The following is an 18,045-nucleotide window of genomic DNA, read 5'->3' as shown; positions in this document are numbered from 1 at the left end:
GCGTGTTGCCAAATGGGCAACGGTCACCAGAGAAGAGTTAAACGGAGCCTCGCGCCACTGCTGGGGGCGCCGGACTGTGAAAGCTACAGGCGGGCGCGGGACGCGCGAGCATCAACAAGCACACCGTGCGCATCTTCTTGTTGCGACGTGTGGGTGGGTAACGGTGCGTGGAGCCTGTCGAGTTTGATTTTGAAGTCAATGTCGCGATCTCCTCTGTACCGGTTCAAATCTGGCCGCTTACACTATCCTTCATGACTTCGTGTGGTTATTTCGTTTTCATTTGAGCTGAATTTCCGTGTATGACTCCGTCCCACGAACTTGTTACAGTGTGCTATTAATACCAACACAAAGAAACACAGTACTCCAATCCACTACGCTACAAGCCTATAACCATAATGTTGCTTCCTATGTTGAATCATTTTGTAAGCACAAAAGCGCAGTGTGCAGTGGTCTCCATCCTTTTCGTTCTCACTAATTTCCGGCGCTAGGTGCAAATCATGGGGTCCATTCCGTCCGAAACTCGGAGCGTGTAGTATGGGGCTTTGAGCGTACAACGCCATGCCCCAAGTTACTGTCAACAAATAGATTTAAGCGTGGGAACAGATCTGCTAATGCGAGGCAGAGAAAGTATCTTCGCGAAGGTACCACTAATTTAGCGATCTGTACTTTACCAAATCCTCTTTTGTTTTCTTATGTGTTTGTTCATTAGTATGGGGAGTAAAAGTGTGCTTTAATGGAGAGAACTTGTTAATTTGGAGTATAAAAACTCGCTCTAATCTCCACATGTTACAAGCTTATGCTCAAATGTAATCTTGCGTGCAAGATTTGGAGTATACCGGTACCGGTCGTTAAAAGGAATTTTTGGTCTCTTATCTTATTTTAGACATTCCATCTCTTAACCATCAAGACGGGACATATGTGCTCATTTAACGAACACACGAGGTATCGTGCTGATGATTTTTTAAAAAGGGAAAAGGATACTAGGCCTCTGCATCCATCAATGCAACACAACTATTCGTATTGTGAAGTTGTTATAAGTCGTACAATCACAGACCAGAGATCGTTGATACAAAAATGAGACAGCAAAAAAGATCAATCACAGTGAGTCTATGCATTTAAGCGTCTATTACACTGCCAGCAAACCCGGCTCTAGTACACTGCCAGCCAGTCCGGTTGAAGATATCCCGAGAGATCGACTGTCTTTTTTTTAGACATTCTGCCTTCCATCTCTTATCCATCAAGACGGGACATATGTGGTCATTTAACCAACACAAGAGGTATCGTGATGATGATTTTTTTTAAAGGGAAAAGGATACCAGGCCTCTACATCGGTGCAACACAACCATTTTTATTGTGAAGTTGTTATTAAGTCATACAAAAATGAGACAGCAGAAAAGATCAATCATAGCGAGTCTATGTATTTAAGCGTGTGTTACACTGACAGCAAGCCCGGTTTTAGTGCACTGCCAGTCAACCTGGTTGAAGATATCCTTAGAGATCGACCGTCTCTAGTCGGTTGCATCCAATAGCCAAAGGTTTCGGCTGATGTGCAAGGAGCAGGAAGGACCAAAGACAAATCTAGTGTGTAGATTTGAAGAAAACCTACAAAAAATGCGGAAATCTTGATCGATTAAAACAATATCATTTCTACAGTTCCAAATAATCCAACTGAAGGACGAAACTCCCATCCGAATATGAGCCTTAATCTTTTTTGGTAAACCATTAAGCCAATTCCAAACAACTTAGTGAAGGTACGAGTTGGAGATAACTTAAATAAAAGTGATGCGTCAAATAATGCAAGCAAAAGGACAACAGAGAAAAAAATGTTTATACTCTCGTCAAGAGTTGCAAAAACAACATTGTACACTCTCCTTCCAATTCCGTTTAGCGAGATTATCTTTAGTTAAAAAAACTTGACGATGGAGAAACCATGTTTCATCTTTGACTTTCAAATATATTTTCGTTGGAAAACCGTTTGACCTTTTATAAAGTCCACGTATGTAAATTTAACTGAGACAAAGTTTGTTTGGTTTTGACACATGACAGAGGGAATATCTACGAAAAATATTAGTACTCTGTAGGACAGTAGTTAGGAGACAATTTCTCTATCACTCTCGAGAAAAAATCAGCAGAGGGATCCGACAGTGATCACTCATATCTATTAAACTTCTGTTCGGATCCTTCCCCTTTAAAAAAATATCGATACTTCTTCGCTTCGGTTGGTGAACACGATGGTATGGAACATGATAATAGTTGCGGCATTTGGTCAGGTACTGATCGATGTCCAAACACCTCAGCCGACCGTTGCATGCCGTCTCTTGCATCGGGGGGAAACTTTGTGTGGTAGTGTCCGTCTCCCCAGGTGGTTCAAGTGCTGAGCGTTGTGCAAGAAAGCATGTAAGCAACAACCACCACCACCTTACAGTAAGTTAAAGCAAAGCTCTGCCCTCCCAAATCCTCCATTTCCTACTAAAGCAGTGGTGATGTGTACGTGGTTCAAAGCTTGCCGAGGAAGTGATCTCATCTCGCCAAATAACTATTGGGAAGTTTGTTGTTACGTCTGGAGGTCGCGGTCGGTACGTGGTTCGCCGTAATCATGCAATCGATATCTTGCTTGCCAGCTAAAACAGCTGCCTGGTTTGCGGAATCGGGAATGCTCCACAGGAAGAAAAAAATTGCACCCTGCGTGTTAGTTACACCGGGACCTCGTTTGATACAGATTGAATCGCTTACAACTGTTTCCTTTGAAAAGCAAAATCACTTGCAACTTTCACGTCAAACTACGAAGAAGGAAAGGACGAGAAGCATGGTACGACGCACACAGGACCGACGAACAATCTGCTTTACTCCAGAAACCAGAACAGGTTTCCTGAATCCTGATGAAACGCGACTTCAGAATATGCCGCCCCATATATACTTGCATTTCTACAAAACTTCAGGATTCTTTCGCTAGCAATTAACGCGAGAAACAAAGCAGAACGATGAATGCCACGCTGGAGGTGTCCAAAGCCTACGTCCCCCTTCTTCTTTTCTGAAGAACGCCTACGTTCCTTTAAGGCGGCTTGTTGTAATCCAGTGTCTGGCAGAAGGGGAATCATGCAGCGAGGGGAGACTAGAGATCGAAGGGCCTGCCTGCCTGTACTCAAGGAAAATGCAATCATCATCTACGCTTTAGCTGAATTGAATTTAAATAATGACCCATGCTTGCTTAGCAACAGTCCCGAATAGAAATCTCAACTGTTCATACGCTCGCTAACCACTTTAGGAACTCTACTCATTTTCGGGTAGGGCAACTTGGGGAGCAAAATAGGACACCGGCCGTGGTCTGTGTGAGCTAAGGAAAGGCATGGTCCTGTCCGGCCACTAGTGGATTCTTCTTCTCGATCCAATATCAGTGCACAAATCTCCCTCTACTGATGATCACGATCGAGATATGTATCCAAGTTTGTTACTAATGTGATTGATTAGGGCAAATTGCATGGAGACTGACTACTGCTAAGTTGGCACTTAAATCAGACTCTACTCATCATTTCCCATTTCCCAAATGAAAGGTGAAAGCTAAAATGAAAAGGCGAGAAGAGATGGTCCAAAGCTGGCTCCTTTTTGCTGTGAGGTGGAGCTGGCCGGCTGCCTCTGATGTGAGGCACATGACGATGGGCTCAAGCAACACGCAAAAGAAACATATGCCAATATATCTTTCCTCTTGCTTTCTCATCGATGAGGAGAGGAGCGGGGGATCGAGAGGCTGTGTGTGCCTCTCCCCGCGCATTCTGACCCTGGCCCATGGAACATTTCTCTGCTGCAATCAAGACGGCCAGGTAGGCGTCGAGCTTTGGGGCATCATGTCTCTTGCATCGTAAAGGGGGAAGGGCGACGGTGGCAGCTAGCTCGACCGGCATGCATGTGATTATCCAAATGCAAGCAAAGCCGGACAACTCAGTCGCACAGCAAAAGTGGCTACAAAGACGCATCCATGCAGCTAGCGATGTGTTGGCCGTCTGCCACCGAGAAAGATGTTACTGCTAGTTTAGGAAGATCGTATCACCAAACAGTACTTGGATGCGTGTCAGGAACATAAATTTTCGGAAGGCAACGATCGAGCAGCAACTACCAGATGGTTTTTGCCGACATTGGCATCTTGCTTGCGCAGGCATGCAAAGCTTTGCCATAGTCGATCGACCTCAAAGCTTAATTCCGTGTGCGATCCCAGGCGCCTAGCTAGCCGTATCATCAACGATTTCGTGCGCGCGGCTGCATGTGTTTTTGCGAATGGAAGCGACTAAAAATCTAGCGCGGTTCGTTTTTTGGGAAAGCGCAAATGATTGACTTCTAAAGTAATCTTTGTTTAGCGAAATCTTTCTATTGTATTCGTGTAAACAATTCGAGAGAGAAAACTAATTAGTGATCATGCATGCAGTAGTGCTGTAATATTAATGTCAAGAGAGCACCTTTCAATAGATAAGTAGTCGAACGGAATCATTGCGGGAGCTGCTCGGCTCCCTTTTCTTGGTCTGCCAAATGTTGATAGAGTGTATATATGTATATCCCAAAAGCTACCATTCGTGGATAGGTCACTGTAGGTCTGCTGATAGGTTATGATGGAGCGTTGTTAAGTTAACCTAATCCGAGGAGAGCATAATGTAAGAATCAGTGGACCAGTCCATCATTGCAAACGGTAGCTAGACAGGATGACTTCCAGCTCACTCTGGACTCTGAAACCAGGCTTACATGATTTCGCGATATGAAAATCTGAACATATCTTTGCCTCTTTGGGCGCAAACCTGAGGTGCAACGCCAGCTAGCCACTGGGCTGAAAGTAGCGGCCCAAATGGTCATGTGCTCTGAGACTGTGCATTTCCGGCTACTCTGCAGGGTGTCCACAGCGCAACAAAGATTCGGACGCAATCCCGAAAGAGCCCGGTGGCCCAACTGATCTGAAACTTGTTCTAACTAGTGAGCCTGTGCATTGCACGTCTGCACAGTACGTGATAATTTGATTTCTACTCCCTTCGATTCAAAGTAGCTCAGATTTAGTACAACTTTTTGATTAAGTTAGTATAAAATCTACAACACATATGGATCGGAGGGAGTACCTTTTTTATATGATGACTTGTCTTTCTACAAATTTTTTTGTCGATCTTATTTTTAAGCCAAGATGCTAAAATTAGGCCTCCAAAAATGCCCACATTTTCTTGATAATATCATCAAATCTGAACCATCATGACTAACATGCACCCTAACACAATTGAGTCGCAATCACATTCGAACATAAACAATATTCAAAATCATCAAATCTGAACCAACAAGGATACATGATTAAGGTTTACAGCGGAATTTCCAAGAAGTTGCATAACCTGAACCCAAAACCTGAATTACACTCCGCTCAAACTACTATTGTACTCCAGTAGGACCACATTTTAAAAGTAAGTAGTCTGCCTTGCTTGACTCAGGATGGGAAACAATGACAAGCATTTCGAATTTCCAACCCACCATTGCCAATAACATATCCTAGTACAACGATATTTCCAGTTATTATGTCATTCCTTATTTAACCCATCCATATTCCTGCAAAGAAATATGACAATGTGAGCCAGAAACATTTTACACCAACTCTAAACACCAAAAGTGTACTTAATAGCATGAGTTCCAAAAACATTTTGTATGGATTGATTTCCAGGATTAAAAAAAACAACCATACTGGTCAGCTATCACCTCATCCAGCAAAATTAAAAATAATAATTCTGCGGCAGATACATAGCAAAATCAACACATGATTTCACAATGCTACGGCCGAGCTAATTGAATTTCTGTGGCACAAAACAGCTCAGAGTCATAGTTGTGCGGTTCCGATACAGCTGAGTCTTCTGATGTATGCTCACCACAATTTTCTGGTGGCCGTTCATCACCAACACACTCGAGCGACATTCTTGCTTGTGTAACAAGCTTTCTAGCTTCGATAAGTGATGCTTGAGCAAAATGGTTTGTTGCAGCAACAGTCTCAAGAGCATCTGTAGCTTTCTCTGCTTCCAAAATGAGTGACCTGATGGTCAAGAATAAGAGGATCGGTTGAGATGACACAGAATAACATTTTGAGCGAACAAAGCAACTGTGGAATTAGGTAGTTTAAAAACAGTCCTGCATGTATAGCTGGCATGCATAACTTTCTGTTAGCAAAGTGTCAACAATCAAGTAACTGAAATGACAAGGAATTCAACTCCAAGTGCATTCCAATATGGCAATATATATTGTAGTTACCTATCTGTAATTCATCTTTTTCAGCGATCCAGAGTGATGTGCTTGTTGTTTTATAGTTGTCATTCTTGTCTTATAGTTGCATAATTATCAATACGAAGCCACCATCAAAACAAATAAAATAATTTTGTCCCAAAATAAGAATAAGTGAATCACGGACAGATGAGAAGAAATGAAACAGACCATTTTCTCCTTTATATGCTATTTTAATACAAGTGCTGGTAGAGTTTCATTGTATGACTTCATAGCGTACCCCATTCATAATATTAATCGGCTCCACCCGGGTTTTTTTTAGAAATCCTAAAGCATTTCTAATGGTGATTTAAGGCTGCATATAGTCAGAGCTTAGATCTCTATTGATTCTTCAGTAGCAGACTTAAGTGAGTTACATACACCTGTTCTCCGTGCTGACAGCACTCCCAAAAATATGTGGCCACCTGGTCCATCTCTGTTCTCAAGTCGTGATCGTGGAGGTCGAGCAGCGGGGCCAGGTCCTTGGACATGAGCTCCATGATGCATAGAATTAGAAGGCCTATGTTGAACATTGAAATAGCAGTATAGCACCTATCTAGAGCAACTGTCACTCAAGCACAACCTTAGTAGAAGCACTGTGGTGTAAAGTAAAGCTGCAAATGATAATTTACAAATATGATATTGTTCAACCATGTAAGTAGAGTAGCAGACCTGGAAGCAGGGCAGTCCCTTAATATCGTTCTATATGTACAATCACTTTGGTAGCTGGCATAAGCAAGGACTGTGGAGCATAATTGCAAACAATTCATGCAAGAGAATGAATAAGATAAATTGTTGTATACCTGCATAGAGAAAACATCATCTGCAAACAGCCCAGTGAAAATCTGCTGCAGTGCAATGGTAGAAGACCAACAGTTTGAATAGGAAGGGATCCTGTCCATAATGCACAACGATCAAGAGAGTTCACAAGCCTTTGCAATATCTGAAAGAGAACAAACATTTTGACTACCTGTGAGATGAATACAGTTGTGCATTTAAAAGGACATATTTTTCTTTTAAAACTCATCCAAGCCAACCAAAAGCTAAGCAAATACATCTTTTTTATGAGCGAACCTCAACACGAGCATCCTTCTGCAGTTTCAGAACACTGTCTCCACAAACAGTGAGGATAGTCATCTCGAGGCTCTCATCTGCTGTAACAGAGTCAAGCTGAAGGAACATCTGATGACAACACACGGCCACAAGATCCAACAAGGAATGTTTCGTACAAATCCGCAACCTCCTTCCAGAAACGAGCTCTAGAAAGTCTATATGGATTCATGTCACTTTTACATTCAGCCATTTCCTGCTTCACCTCATCTGTCGCAACACGATTGAAGCATTCGGCAGAAATTCTCCAAAGAGTACCCCTGGGATTGTCTGTCCTTGTGTTCATGCTTGTCTCTCCTTGTCCATGCTTCACCTCATCTTGTCTGGCGATCGGCGGCGGCGGCACGATTCTGGGAGGACAGCATCAGCTACTTACATAATTAGTCACGCCTCATGTAGAGACAGTAAGAAAATTTACACATACATTTCATCGAGCACATAGTGTGCAGGGACGGAATTATACCTGGACCCTGGTGCTTGGTGCGGAGGGGGCGCGCGCGAGGGGGGCTGGGCAGAGGCGGGCCGCGGGGGTAGGAGGCCGCGGCGGGCACAGGGGAAGGGAAGGAGGCAGCGGCGGCTTCAGGGGAACGGAAGGAGGAGGAGGGGTGGGGGCGGGCTGTATGGCGGGGTCAGAGGCGGGCCGTGGGGGTTGAGGCAGCGGCAGGGGAAGGGAGGAGAAGGAGGAGGCCGCAGGGGAAGGAAGGAGGCGGAGGAGGAGGCCGGCCACAGGGGAAGGGAGGAGGAGGAGGAGGCAGCGGGGGTGTGGAGGAGTCGGCAGCCGCAGGGGGAGGGAGGAGGAGGAGGCCGCGTTGGAGGATGGCTGGGGTGAGGAGAAAAGAAAGAAAAAACGGTTCGGGTGGGAGGTTGAAAGATTCTCATGCGGGTAATCACTAAGCGCACACAGTTAGCAAGTAATCCGTGTTTAGTGAGTCTGATTGTAGGACTATTAGTATTCCGTGTACGTTTAGTGGTGTGGACGTTGGGATGAATATGTTGGTGACTTTATAAGTAAGTAGAGAAAAAAAAACCCGACCTGAAACCGACTCCAGGGAGTAAACCCCAGACATTTGTTATGAATCGGAGAGAATACATGGGGATGGCTAAATAAAAAAACAGTTATATCCTCGCATGCTCTCAAATAAAAAGTTATATCCTTGAAAAAAAACAGATGTATGCACCCAATTAACATTTTTAACTGTCGAGCATCGACGCTTCCTAGCTATTCCAATCTTGTTCTACGACAATAACAAATCAGTCTCGCTTTCAAAAAGCACACATTGTAACAATATGAAGCCTTTGAAGAACCTCTCTCTTGTTGTCTAGGGGCTGTCTCGGTGGTGGTTGTGGTTGCTATTGTGAGTCGTTGTCTCCTTTGGTCCTGTATTTCTTTTTTCTTTCTTTTTTGGTTGTGTGCAACCTCATTTGCCTTCGCTTTGCTCTTGACAGTGTGTTGTTGCAGAGACCCGGTGTACTTGTATTTTCTTGATATTAATATATCAACCTTTGTCAAGTGGGTTTCTAATGCAATGATCGTAGGATTTCATATTTCCGCACAGGACGTTCTTGTTTGCATGCGCAGGATGGAGAAAAATCATGTTATGTGCTAAGATAGAGTCAATCGTGACGCTGAGCTCTCTTGTCAAATGACAGTATATCCTCGATGATGTTGGCCAAAAGAAAGCTAGGATCCACAGGGCATTTTTTTAAAGAGAAGACATAATGTTGTAGTGCATGATTGTATGTGTTCTTTTCTTGACAATCAATGTTTGATGGAGTATGTGTCTATGTGACTTACGCCGGTCGCTTGGCACAATGGCACATCCCGGAAGAGACGGAAATCCTGCGTCTCTACACTGCACGCTACGTGACGTGCCCAGCCCACCCATTGACCCAAGTCACAGGTCGAACGGAGTCCGCCGGTTAGATCAACTCAAAGCCGCGCCGCATCGTGCTCGCACGTTCCGCCCGCCGAGAGCAGGAATTTATTCCTCCGTTTCTTTGTTCGTGTGTCTCGATCGTCCCCGCGTGCATCGCACCGGTCCACCGAAGCACCGCGCCATGGGCTTGAGTTTCTTATCAATCCGACATATGGGCCCGCCTCACCGGTTAATTATTTCAACGAACCGAAACGAAAGAAATCCCAATAGGAGTACCTGACACGGCCCGAATCATACACGCAACCACCGGCCGACTCGCAACGCCCGAACGGCGCCGTTGCTCCGCCGCCTCCTCCCCCAACAACTCGCCGAGCCATGGCTTCCGAGGCTCGCAAGTCCACCGCCGCCGCGCGCCCGCCTCCCCGCGACTTCCTCGTCCACCTCGAGGCCTACCTCGCCCGCCGCGACGGCGTCGACAAGCTCCTCAAGATCTCCCGCTACGCCGCGCGCCTCGCCCTCGCCGCGGGGCCGCTGCCCCACGCCGCCTCCGCGCGCCTGAAGTCCTTCGAGTCCAGCGTAGGCCTCAGCCGCAAGGCCTTCCGCCTCGGCAAATTCGTCCAGGACGTCAACGCCCTCCGCGCGCACCCCAACCTCCTCCCTCCGCCCGTCGTGCTGCTGCTCGCCTACGGCGGCGAGGGCGTCTACTACTTCCTCGAGCAGTTCGTCTGGCTCGCCAAGGCCGGCCTCCTGCCCGCGCACCTCCTCCCCCGCCTCCAGCGCCTCAGCGCCTGGGCCGAGCTGCTGGGCTACGTCGGCTCCATCACGATTAAGCTGGAGGAGGTGTCCAAGATGGAGTCCTCAATCAGGATGCGGCTGACGGATGGCTGCGGGGAGGAGAACGACGCGGTGAGGGCGATGCGAGCGAAGCTGCTGCTGAAGCGACTGTCCGTTGTGCAGGACGTGGCGGACGCCTTCATGGCGCTAGGGGACGTGACCGACGGGAAAGGGTTGCTCGGTAGCTCTACGCTGACGGCATCCGCCGGATTGCTGTCGGCGCTGATCAGCGCGCACAAGAACTGGAATTCTTGCTGAAGCTTCAAGGTATACTAGGTTTTAAGACACGGTTGACAATAGGTGCAATAAAGCTCAAATTGGGGCGTGTTGATAAATTAAGCTTGGCCTGTGACTCCTAAATATGTATGCTCGTGGTTGTGGAATGGGTGAAATTGATGCTGATGCATTTGGTTGCAGAACAATGTTTTTAGTCTTTTCAGCCTTGAGCTAATGCTGCCCGTGATTGATTTCATTAAAAATCAACCCAAATGTTTCGTTATGCTACTCAATTGGATAAACGGCTGGCCATCTTCCAATTTCATAGGCTTATGGTTGACTTGAAAGATGAGTGTTCTGCTCTTTAGTGCAGAAACAGAACCAGTGAGTACAGCTGCAACTTTATGATGTCTATCTACAGGAGCAAGACAACTCCATGGCAATCTAATTTGCAGCAATAAGATGCACAATACTGTTCCATCATGTTTCTCATTACAATATGGCTCTTATGCTCTAGGAAGTTGAAACCAGCCTCACAGTTCCATGTGTCGTTTTTCTGCTTTAATTTTTACTTTTATTCTGTAACTCGTAGGATTTTGGGCTAATATGACATGTAACATAATGCACAATTACTCCAGAAGAAGGAATGCTGTAAATTAAAAGCATGACATGAACTTGACAATGCTAAGAGGTCCAAGATCGAGTACAGTTAAATGCCATACACTGATTACTTCTTATTCTGATGATCACTAACTTGATCTGCATAACAACCCAGCCAGATAATACTTATCTGTTTGATTGCCACTTGCTACAGTAGTCCAATTTAATCAGCTTCAAAGGAGCTATAAGTATTTTGCTTACATCAGAACAAAATAGAACTTAAGGAGCTGTCTAGTTGGCATGTTTCTATACTTCTTGCTTTCGTTCTAGTCTTTTGTTTTTATTTCGTTGCCACTAATTTGCAATGCCCACTCACAAAAATAAAACAAATATATATCTAGATTCTAGAGTCATGTATGTCAGTCTTATTGTTCTCATAACTTCTTATTCTTATTTAAGTGAGCTTATTATTTTTGCGAGGCCAAGATTAACTTAACTCTGTTTCTTCCAGCCATGGTTGGCATTAGCAATTCATAAATTCTGTAGTGTTATGAATTATGAATATTGTTCATTTTACTCTTCTATTGATCTGGTCTGATGGGAAGCCTCTGATGCATTGCTATGCTACGGTCACAAGGTATGGGTGACATAGGGAGTATGGATCTGTAAGCTCCTCCAGGCACTGTTACTCATATCTTAGCTGCTCGTTGGTGTTTATAGTTATACCACAATTGATAATCCAGCTAAGAGCCTAAGACAACTTGTATCCTAGATGTTTGCACTTCAACACTTACAGGTGGGCATGCCTGTATGTGGTAAGTTTTAATGGTTTCAGTAAGGTCTTCTCATAATCTTTACTTCTTTTCGTTTCTACCAGCACAAGGTATGGGTGACGTAGGGAGTATGGAACTGTAAGCGCCTCCAGGTACTGGTACTCATATCTTAGCAGCTTACTTGGTGGTGTTTCTAGTCATACCAAAATTTATAATCCAGCTTTTCCTCAAAAAAAAATTTTGATAATCCAGCTAAGAGCCTAAGACAACTGGTATCCTAGATGTTTGCACTTCAACACTTACAGGTGGGCATGCCCGTATGTGGTAAGTTTTGACGGTTTCAGTAAGGTCTTCTCATAATCTTTACTTCTGTTCATTTCTACCAGCTGCACCTTCAATGTTTTAATGTCACATCCAACCAGATTTTTAGTTTATTATTACAGGCGGGGAGCTCCAGTTAGTTACTCAATTGCATAAACATAATGGTCCATAAGTATGACAAGACATCACACATGACAATAACAAAATGAGTTTATTGGCAATGAATAAAGAACACCTATCTTTTTCGTTTAATTCGATATATTGTATTTAGTGTTTGCCACGGAGCTCCATATGTCCATGTGTGCTTATATTTCACTACAACTTTGGAATAGAAGATTGAATTTACTTGTGATTATAAATTGCCATTAGGGGCTGTCCTACTTCCTGTTGAAATCAGGCAACCTGCTGCATAATTTTGGCAAATCGTAGTCAATAGTTATATTTACAACTGGCATTGTTGTTCCAAATGGTTGGGGTTGTTTTTTCCCCGTAAGAAAAAGGGTTCCAAATCGAAATGAAACAATCTTTATTGCTTTCCTATCCGGCACATCTTGAGAGCAAATCAAGTTTTTATTTAAATGGCTGTGAAAGTGCATCCTGTAGCCAGCTCCATAAAGGAAATTTTTGTTTAGGTGAGCTGTTTTCAACTCACCACTGAGTCGTTGCGGCTTAAGGAAATACTTGTCCTCTGGGAACGTAGGGAGTATGGGGCTGTGACAAATATGCCTGACCTGACACAAGCCTGAGACTAGCCTGTATATCTGTAAAAGTATGGCCTAAAACAGCATGCTCCTGAAAGGAAAATATTGTTTATTTGGTCTGTTTTCAGCTCACCATTGCCTCGTTGAACTGTTTTCTACTGTAGGAGTATACCCGTAGAAGCATGAACTAAACTGTCCCTGGAGCAGAGAGTGCATGGTTGCCGCCGCAATCTGCAGATGACCAAGAGAGGGAAGGTCGTGAACTGAAAATTTGACACCTGCCGCCGAGGATCATATGGCAGCGAGAAGTGGCACGGCAGTGGGGAACGCGTTGTTCTACAGGAGCACAGCGTGCGTGCTGTCTAATAAACTCTGGATGTTTGATACAGTACAAGTAATTAGGATTTGCCGTCCCGTCGCGTCACAGGCTCACGGCATCAGTGAGAGCATCTCCGTTCCAGTTTCTATTCGCGGGGAGCACAACGTACACAGCATGGATGGAGAAAGAATAGAACACACGAAAGCTGGTCGGGTCCCGGACCACCATGAGTCCCTGAGATATGCTCAGCGCAGCCGCGCAGGGGCAGGAGGGCCCAGGATCCTACGAATCGAATTGTCCTGACGAGTCACGGACACGTCAGGCACCAGCACCATCAGCATATCATGGCACGGCACCACTGGGCCTGCCTGACTGGTTCGCCCGATGCGCTGATAAGTGATAACGGACGAACCCCACCGAAACCCAGCAAAAACGCACCCCAGCGCACTAATCAGCGGCGGCTCAAGGCGAAAACTAGGACATATGTGAACCGGCTTCTATGCCGCGGCCGCAACGCGGCCAATTAGTCCAACCCAAACGGTCCAACCAGGCAACCACTAGCCAGTAGCCAGCCAAGCCGGTGGAGAGAGGAGCCAGCCACCCCAGCCCACCCCACCTACGCGGCGATAAAAGCAACCGCGTCCGCAGTTCCGCACCCTCCTTCCCCGTCGCTCCTCCTTCCCCTGCACCCTTTCCCCTTTCCCGTTTCCGAGCTCCTCGCCTCGGCTTCTCAAATTCTCGTCACCGCCGCCTCCTCTGACCTTGCGAGTATTTATACAAACCGATTCGAAACCCACGGCTGACCACCAGCGCAGAATATTATCGGTTTGGTGTCGTTGCCAACTCGTGGCTTCCGGGTTTCGCCGTTTGGCGCAGCAGGTCTGGCTTCTCTCGAGGGCAATTGGGCAACTGCCCGTTGATTTGGTCAGTATTTCGGGCCGGGATCCGGCCATTTCGTTCTGATTCGAGGTGAATTTGGTGTGTAGGGATGGGGACGGGAGCGGGCGGGAGGCGGCGCCGGAGGGTCGAGGCGGATGACGACGACGGCGATGAGGAGTATGTGTTGGAGGAGGAAGAGGACGAGGACGACGAGGATCTCTCCGCCTCGAGCGCCGGCGAGCAGGGCGGGGGCTCAGACGCGGAGTACGAGGTGGATGAGGAGGACGAGGACGACGAGACGCCGCGGCCAAAGCGGGCTGTGAAGGACGACGACCGCGCGCGGAAGAGGAAGAGGAATCCGGCCGCCGTACGATCTCGGCGGCGCAGGTACGACGAGGACGACGACTACTCGGAGGACCTCGAGGAAGAAGAGGAGATGGGCGGCCACCAGGAAGATCTCGAGGAGGAAGAGGAGCCACCACGGCTCGACTGCGCGACTGAATGTGGTGGCCGCAGCCAGAAGGAGAAGTTGGCTCCAGTGGCCGAGCGATCTAAACGGCGGGAAGAGGACGATGACATGGACTTTGATCCTGATTTGGACGAGGGAGAAGAGGAAGAGGAGGAGGACATGGATTTTGACCCTGAATTAGAGGGTGATGATGAGGAGTTTGAAGGCGAGGAAGAGGAGGAATCTGGTGACAGTCACTCCAGAAAGATACCGAGGATCAAAAATACAGTTCGACGGAACTCTGCTTCGAAAGGTGGTAAGAAGAAGAAAAGCAGTTCTAAGGTTTCCAAGCGGAAGGTGGGTTCAGCCAAGGCGAAGAAAGCTGCGCCTACAAGGCGACGGAGAAAACGCCCTGTCATGGAGCATTACGAGGATGACGAGGACTTCATTGTGGATGATCAGATCAAGGTCAATCGGCACTCAAGGAAGAAGGGCAGGTTTGGAAGGCAGGTGGAGGTGGACTGTCCAGAACCAGTTACTGAGGAAGATACATGGCCGGCTATTGATTCAGACACATCAGAATTTGAGTTTGCATCCTCGGATGAGGAACCTGAGGATGCCGAGCTGGTCATGGTTGAGCCAGTGAGAGTTAGAGCTAGGAAGGGGAGGAAAAAGAGGGCATTCGGCTCTAGCTCATCCTCAGGCTCTGAATTCCACGTCTCAGATGAGGAACTGGGAGATGTCATGGAAGAACAGGCCAAGAGGAAGAAAAGGACATTTGTCTCTGGGTCATCCTCAGACTCTGAATTCCATGTCTCAAAGGAATTGGGGACTTCCAGGGAGACCAAGAGGAAGAAGAAGCCATTTGTCTCAGGGTCATCCTCACACTCTGAAGATAAGGAATTGGGGAATGTTAGGGAAGAAGAGGCCAAGAGGAAGAAGAGGATATTCATCTCGCAATCAACCTCAGACTCTGAGTTCCATATCTCAGACAAGGAGTTCGAGGTCTTTGGAGAGGGTAAACCTGTGGAGGCTCAGGCTACACCGCCTGTGTCGCCGAGGAGGATTTCTTTTACAAGGAATGGAGAGGACAAAGGAAAAGAGAAAAGGGAACTAGTGGATGCTGGGAAGCCCAGGTGTGGGATATGCCTCTCCGAGGATCAGAAAATGACTCTGCAGGGAGTGCTGGATTGCTGCTCGCACTTCTTTTGTTTCGCGTGTATCATGGAGTGGTCTAGGGTTGAGTCAAGGTGTCCATTGTGTAAGAGGCGGTTCACGACGATCACCAAGTCATCGAAAGTGGATCTTCGTTTGGAACTGAAAAATTCTGTAATCATGGTTGAAGAGCGCGATCAGGTAAATTTTATTTGCTGTGGTCATTTTACAACTTCAGATCTCATGAGTATTAAGTTGTTATTTCATTTTGCTCTTAGATGCATGACCAATTGAAAACATAATTTGTGAATATGTTTACTGTCAGTCTGTGTTTGAGATTTGATTTATTTCTGGTAAATAGTGTACCCGTATATTTAGTATTTTTATTGGTAACTTATCCATTTCATCCACTTTTTATACTCCCTCCGTCCCAAAATAAGTGACGTGGGTTTGTATAAGAACTAATACAAATCGAAGTCACTTACTTTGGGACGGAGAGAGTATATTTGTTCATTGCCACACATCTGAGATATTGTCACCAACAAAAGTGCATCACTAATTTGAATATCAAGGTTCAGTTGAAGTAGGGAAGAAAATTTAAATTCTGGGGCAATATGTTAATGTTATGGTCAGGCTTCATGAATGTAGTGCACTCCAATCATGGTTAGGAACCTTTTACATTCGCCTTTCTGGTACTTCTGTCTCTTACTTCAATATTGTCAATAAGCCTTCCTTCGCCTTGATGTTGGTTGCAATGAAAAATGCTAATATTGTTGTATCTGGAGCTTTTGCACCTGCATGTTATGTAGTTAAAGGCTCTTATGATCGACTTACAGAAACCTATTTGAATTTTGATTGATAATATGGCACTGAATTCCATGGTGAGTTGATTTGACATTCTTATTTTTTGAAGAAACAAAACATCAGCTCAAGATTTATTGTATGATTTAGTTCAAAAACGAACTTGTTTACAGAAATTGAGTTATATGCCAATGCAAAGTACTTGATTCCGAGATGTGCCACTACAATGTTCCACCTTTGAAAACCAAGCCTAAAACACTGTAGTATGTTTTGGTCATATACTCATTGTGTTGCTTCTTTCACAGGTTTATCAGCCCACACAAGAAGAAATAAGGCGCTGGTTAGATCCGTACGAGAATCTCGTATGCATAGAGTGCAATCAAGGTGGTGACGATAGTCTCATGCTACTATGTGATATTTGTGATTCCTCAGCACATACTTACTGTGTTGGCCTGGGAAGAGAAGTACCTGAAGGAAATTGGTACTGTGGAGGATGTAGACTTAGTGGAGAGGGATCATCACATGCTAGAAGCCTTGCTAATAGCAGTTCTGCACAGTTAGGCGCAACTGGACCAATTGGCACATTTGAAAGGTCACGTTCAATCGATCTTTGGCAAGGATTTGATCTGAATGTATCACCTAGAGAGATTCCTAGGCAAAATCATCCTGCTCAATCACGAGCTTCAATTGTGGGTTTATCAACTCCATCTGGAAGGCTTGCAACTCTTTCTAGAAGACGTGGATGGATACGCATTTTGCTAGATAGACAAAGGCCAGTGGTTAGTCCAAACGTGGGACCTAATGGTGTACAGCATAGTGGCTATGTGCCAAGAGCTGAACCAGGCCACATGAACTTCTGTGCTTCAGCAGAGTCAAACTCTTGGCAGCACAGTAGTTCTGTACAAAGAACGGAACCAAACCACAGGAACTTAGATGCTCATTCAGGCGCCAACACTTCACTTACTCGGCTTGATGAAATGCAGAACCAGAACAGTTATTTTCCTTCAGTTCAGGCTCAGATAAATTCTACTCCATGCATATCTGTGGATGGAAACAATTTCCAGCGAACTGAATGTGTGAAGAGCAACGTCAAGGACATGTGTGGTATAAGTCCCCATTAGGTAAATGCACTTGAGTGAAATGTTCATTTTAACATAAGTTGTTTTTTTTGTGCTTCATTAAACCACATCTTGCTATGCACTGGTGTGGAAAGATACTCCAATGCCAAGGAATTTACTTTCCATTTGTTTTGTGAAGTCAGGATATTTATAGGAGCTAATATATGCTTACCTTTTCCAGAATGCCATTCTACTCCCCGAACATTTCAAGGGAACCAAACGTGTTATTATATTCTGTTACGAAATCCGGCGGATGCACGATCAAGAATGACACCGAGACACGATATTTGACACATATCTCAACATATTCTGTCAGTGGCTCGTGGGATCGAGCATAACAAGGGCTTGCTTGTTGCCGGACGTTTAATATTTCACTGAACATAGCTTGTCATTGTGCTTCAGCTCATTCTTTCGTGATGTGGTAAATGACAGAAACAGACATGTCCTCCTTAACCTTTTGGTTTAGCTTAGGCATTTTTTTATTTTGTTATTTTCATTCATTCAGTCCTGAAGACGACCTCAAACTACGACCAAAGATGTATCTGAACTTTTGGACCGCTTTGTATATGTATGCATTATGCTATCGGTAAAGCCAGTTCCATCAAAATGATCATTTTCTGATGGCATTG

At 45.5% G+C, this 18,045-nt stretch overlaps 2 protein-coding genes across 4 annotated transcripts; both read left to right on the top strand.

The window, feature by feature from the left end:
• The first annotated feature begins 9,511 nt into the window (after nucleotides 1–9,511).
• Nucleotides 9,512–13,120, top strand: LOC100830385 (peroxisomal membrane protein 11-3). Of its 3 annotated transcripts, XM_024455811.1 has the most exons (4): nucleotides 9,512–10,352; nucleotides 11,779–11,826; nucleotides 11,927–11,998; nucleotides 12,861–13,120. In XM_024455811.1, exon 1 carries the CDS (start codon nucleotides 9,627–9,629, stop codon nucleotides 10,341–10,343), a length of 717 nt encoding a protein of 238 aa, XP_024311579.1. In that variant the 5' UTR covers nucleotides 9,512–9,626; the 3' UTR covers nucleotides 10,344–10,352; nucleotides 11,779–11,826; nucleotides 11,927–11,998; nucleotides 12,861–13,120. The 3 variants fall into 3 exon arrangements, with proteins under 3 accessions (XP_024311579.1, XP_024311582.1, XP_024311578.1); XM_024455814.1 differs by lacking the exon at nucleotides 11,927–11,998; XM_024455810.1 differs by having other exon boundaries at nucleotides 11,927–13,120.
• A 302-nt stretch (nucleotides 13,121–13,422) lies between these two features.
• Nucleotides 13,423–18,042, top strand: LOC100839333 (ABC transporter F family member 4). The gene is made up of 4 exons (XM_010230421.3): nucleotides 13,423–13,894; nucleotides 14,002–15,698; nucleotides 16,604–17,419; nucleotides 17,598–18,042. Exons 2-3 carry the CDS (start codon nucleotides 14,004–14,006, stop codon nucleotides 17,417–17,419), a joined length of 2,511 nt encoding a protein of 836 aa, XP_010228723.1. The 5' UTR covers nucleotides 13,423–13,894; nucleotides 14,002–14,003; the 3' UTR covers nucleotides 17,598–18,042.
• Nucleotides 18,043–18,045: the final 3 nt, after the last annotated feature.

The sequence above is a fragment of the Brachypodium distachyon genome, chromosome 1 (assembly GCF_000005505.3).
Source record: "Brachypodium distachyon strain Bd21 chromosome 1, Brachypodium_distachyon_v3.0, whole genome shotgun sequence".
NCBI classification, from domain to species: Eukaryota; Viridiplantae; Streptophyta; class Magnoliopsida; order Poales; family Poaceae; genus Brachypodium; species Brachypodium distachyon.
The sequence above is the reverse complement of the archived record's forward strand: the minus strand, read 5'-3'. Positions and strand labels throughout refer to the sequence as shown.

What these genes read in the sequence shown, in the direction of transcription:
- LOC100830385 (XM_024455814.1), top strand. Translation starts at nt 9,627, where the DNA reads ATGGCTTCCGAGGCTCGCAAGTCCACCGCCGCCGCGCGCCCGCCTCCC.
- LOC100839333 (XM_010230421.3), top strand. Translation starts at nt 14,004, where the DNA reads ATGGGGACGGGAGCGGGCGGGAGGCGGCGCCGGAGGGTCGAGGCGGAT. An exon ending in TGGTTGAAGAGCGCGATCAG is followed by an intron (nt 15,699 to 16,603) that starts GTAAATTTTATT and finishes CTTCTTTCACAG; the next exon opens with GTTTATCAGCCCACACAAGA.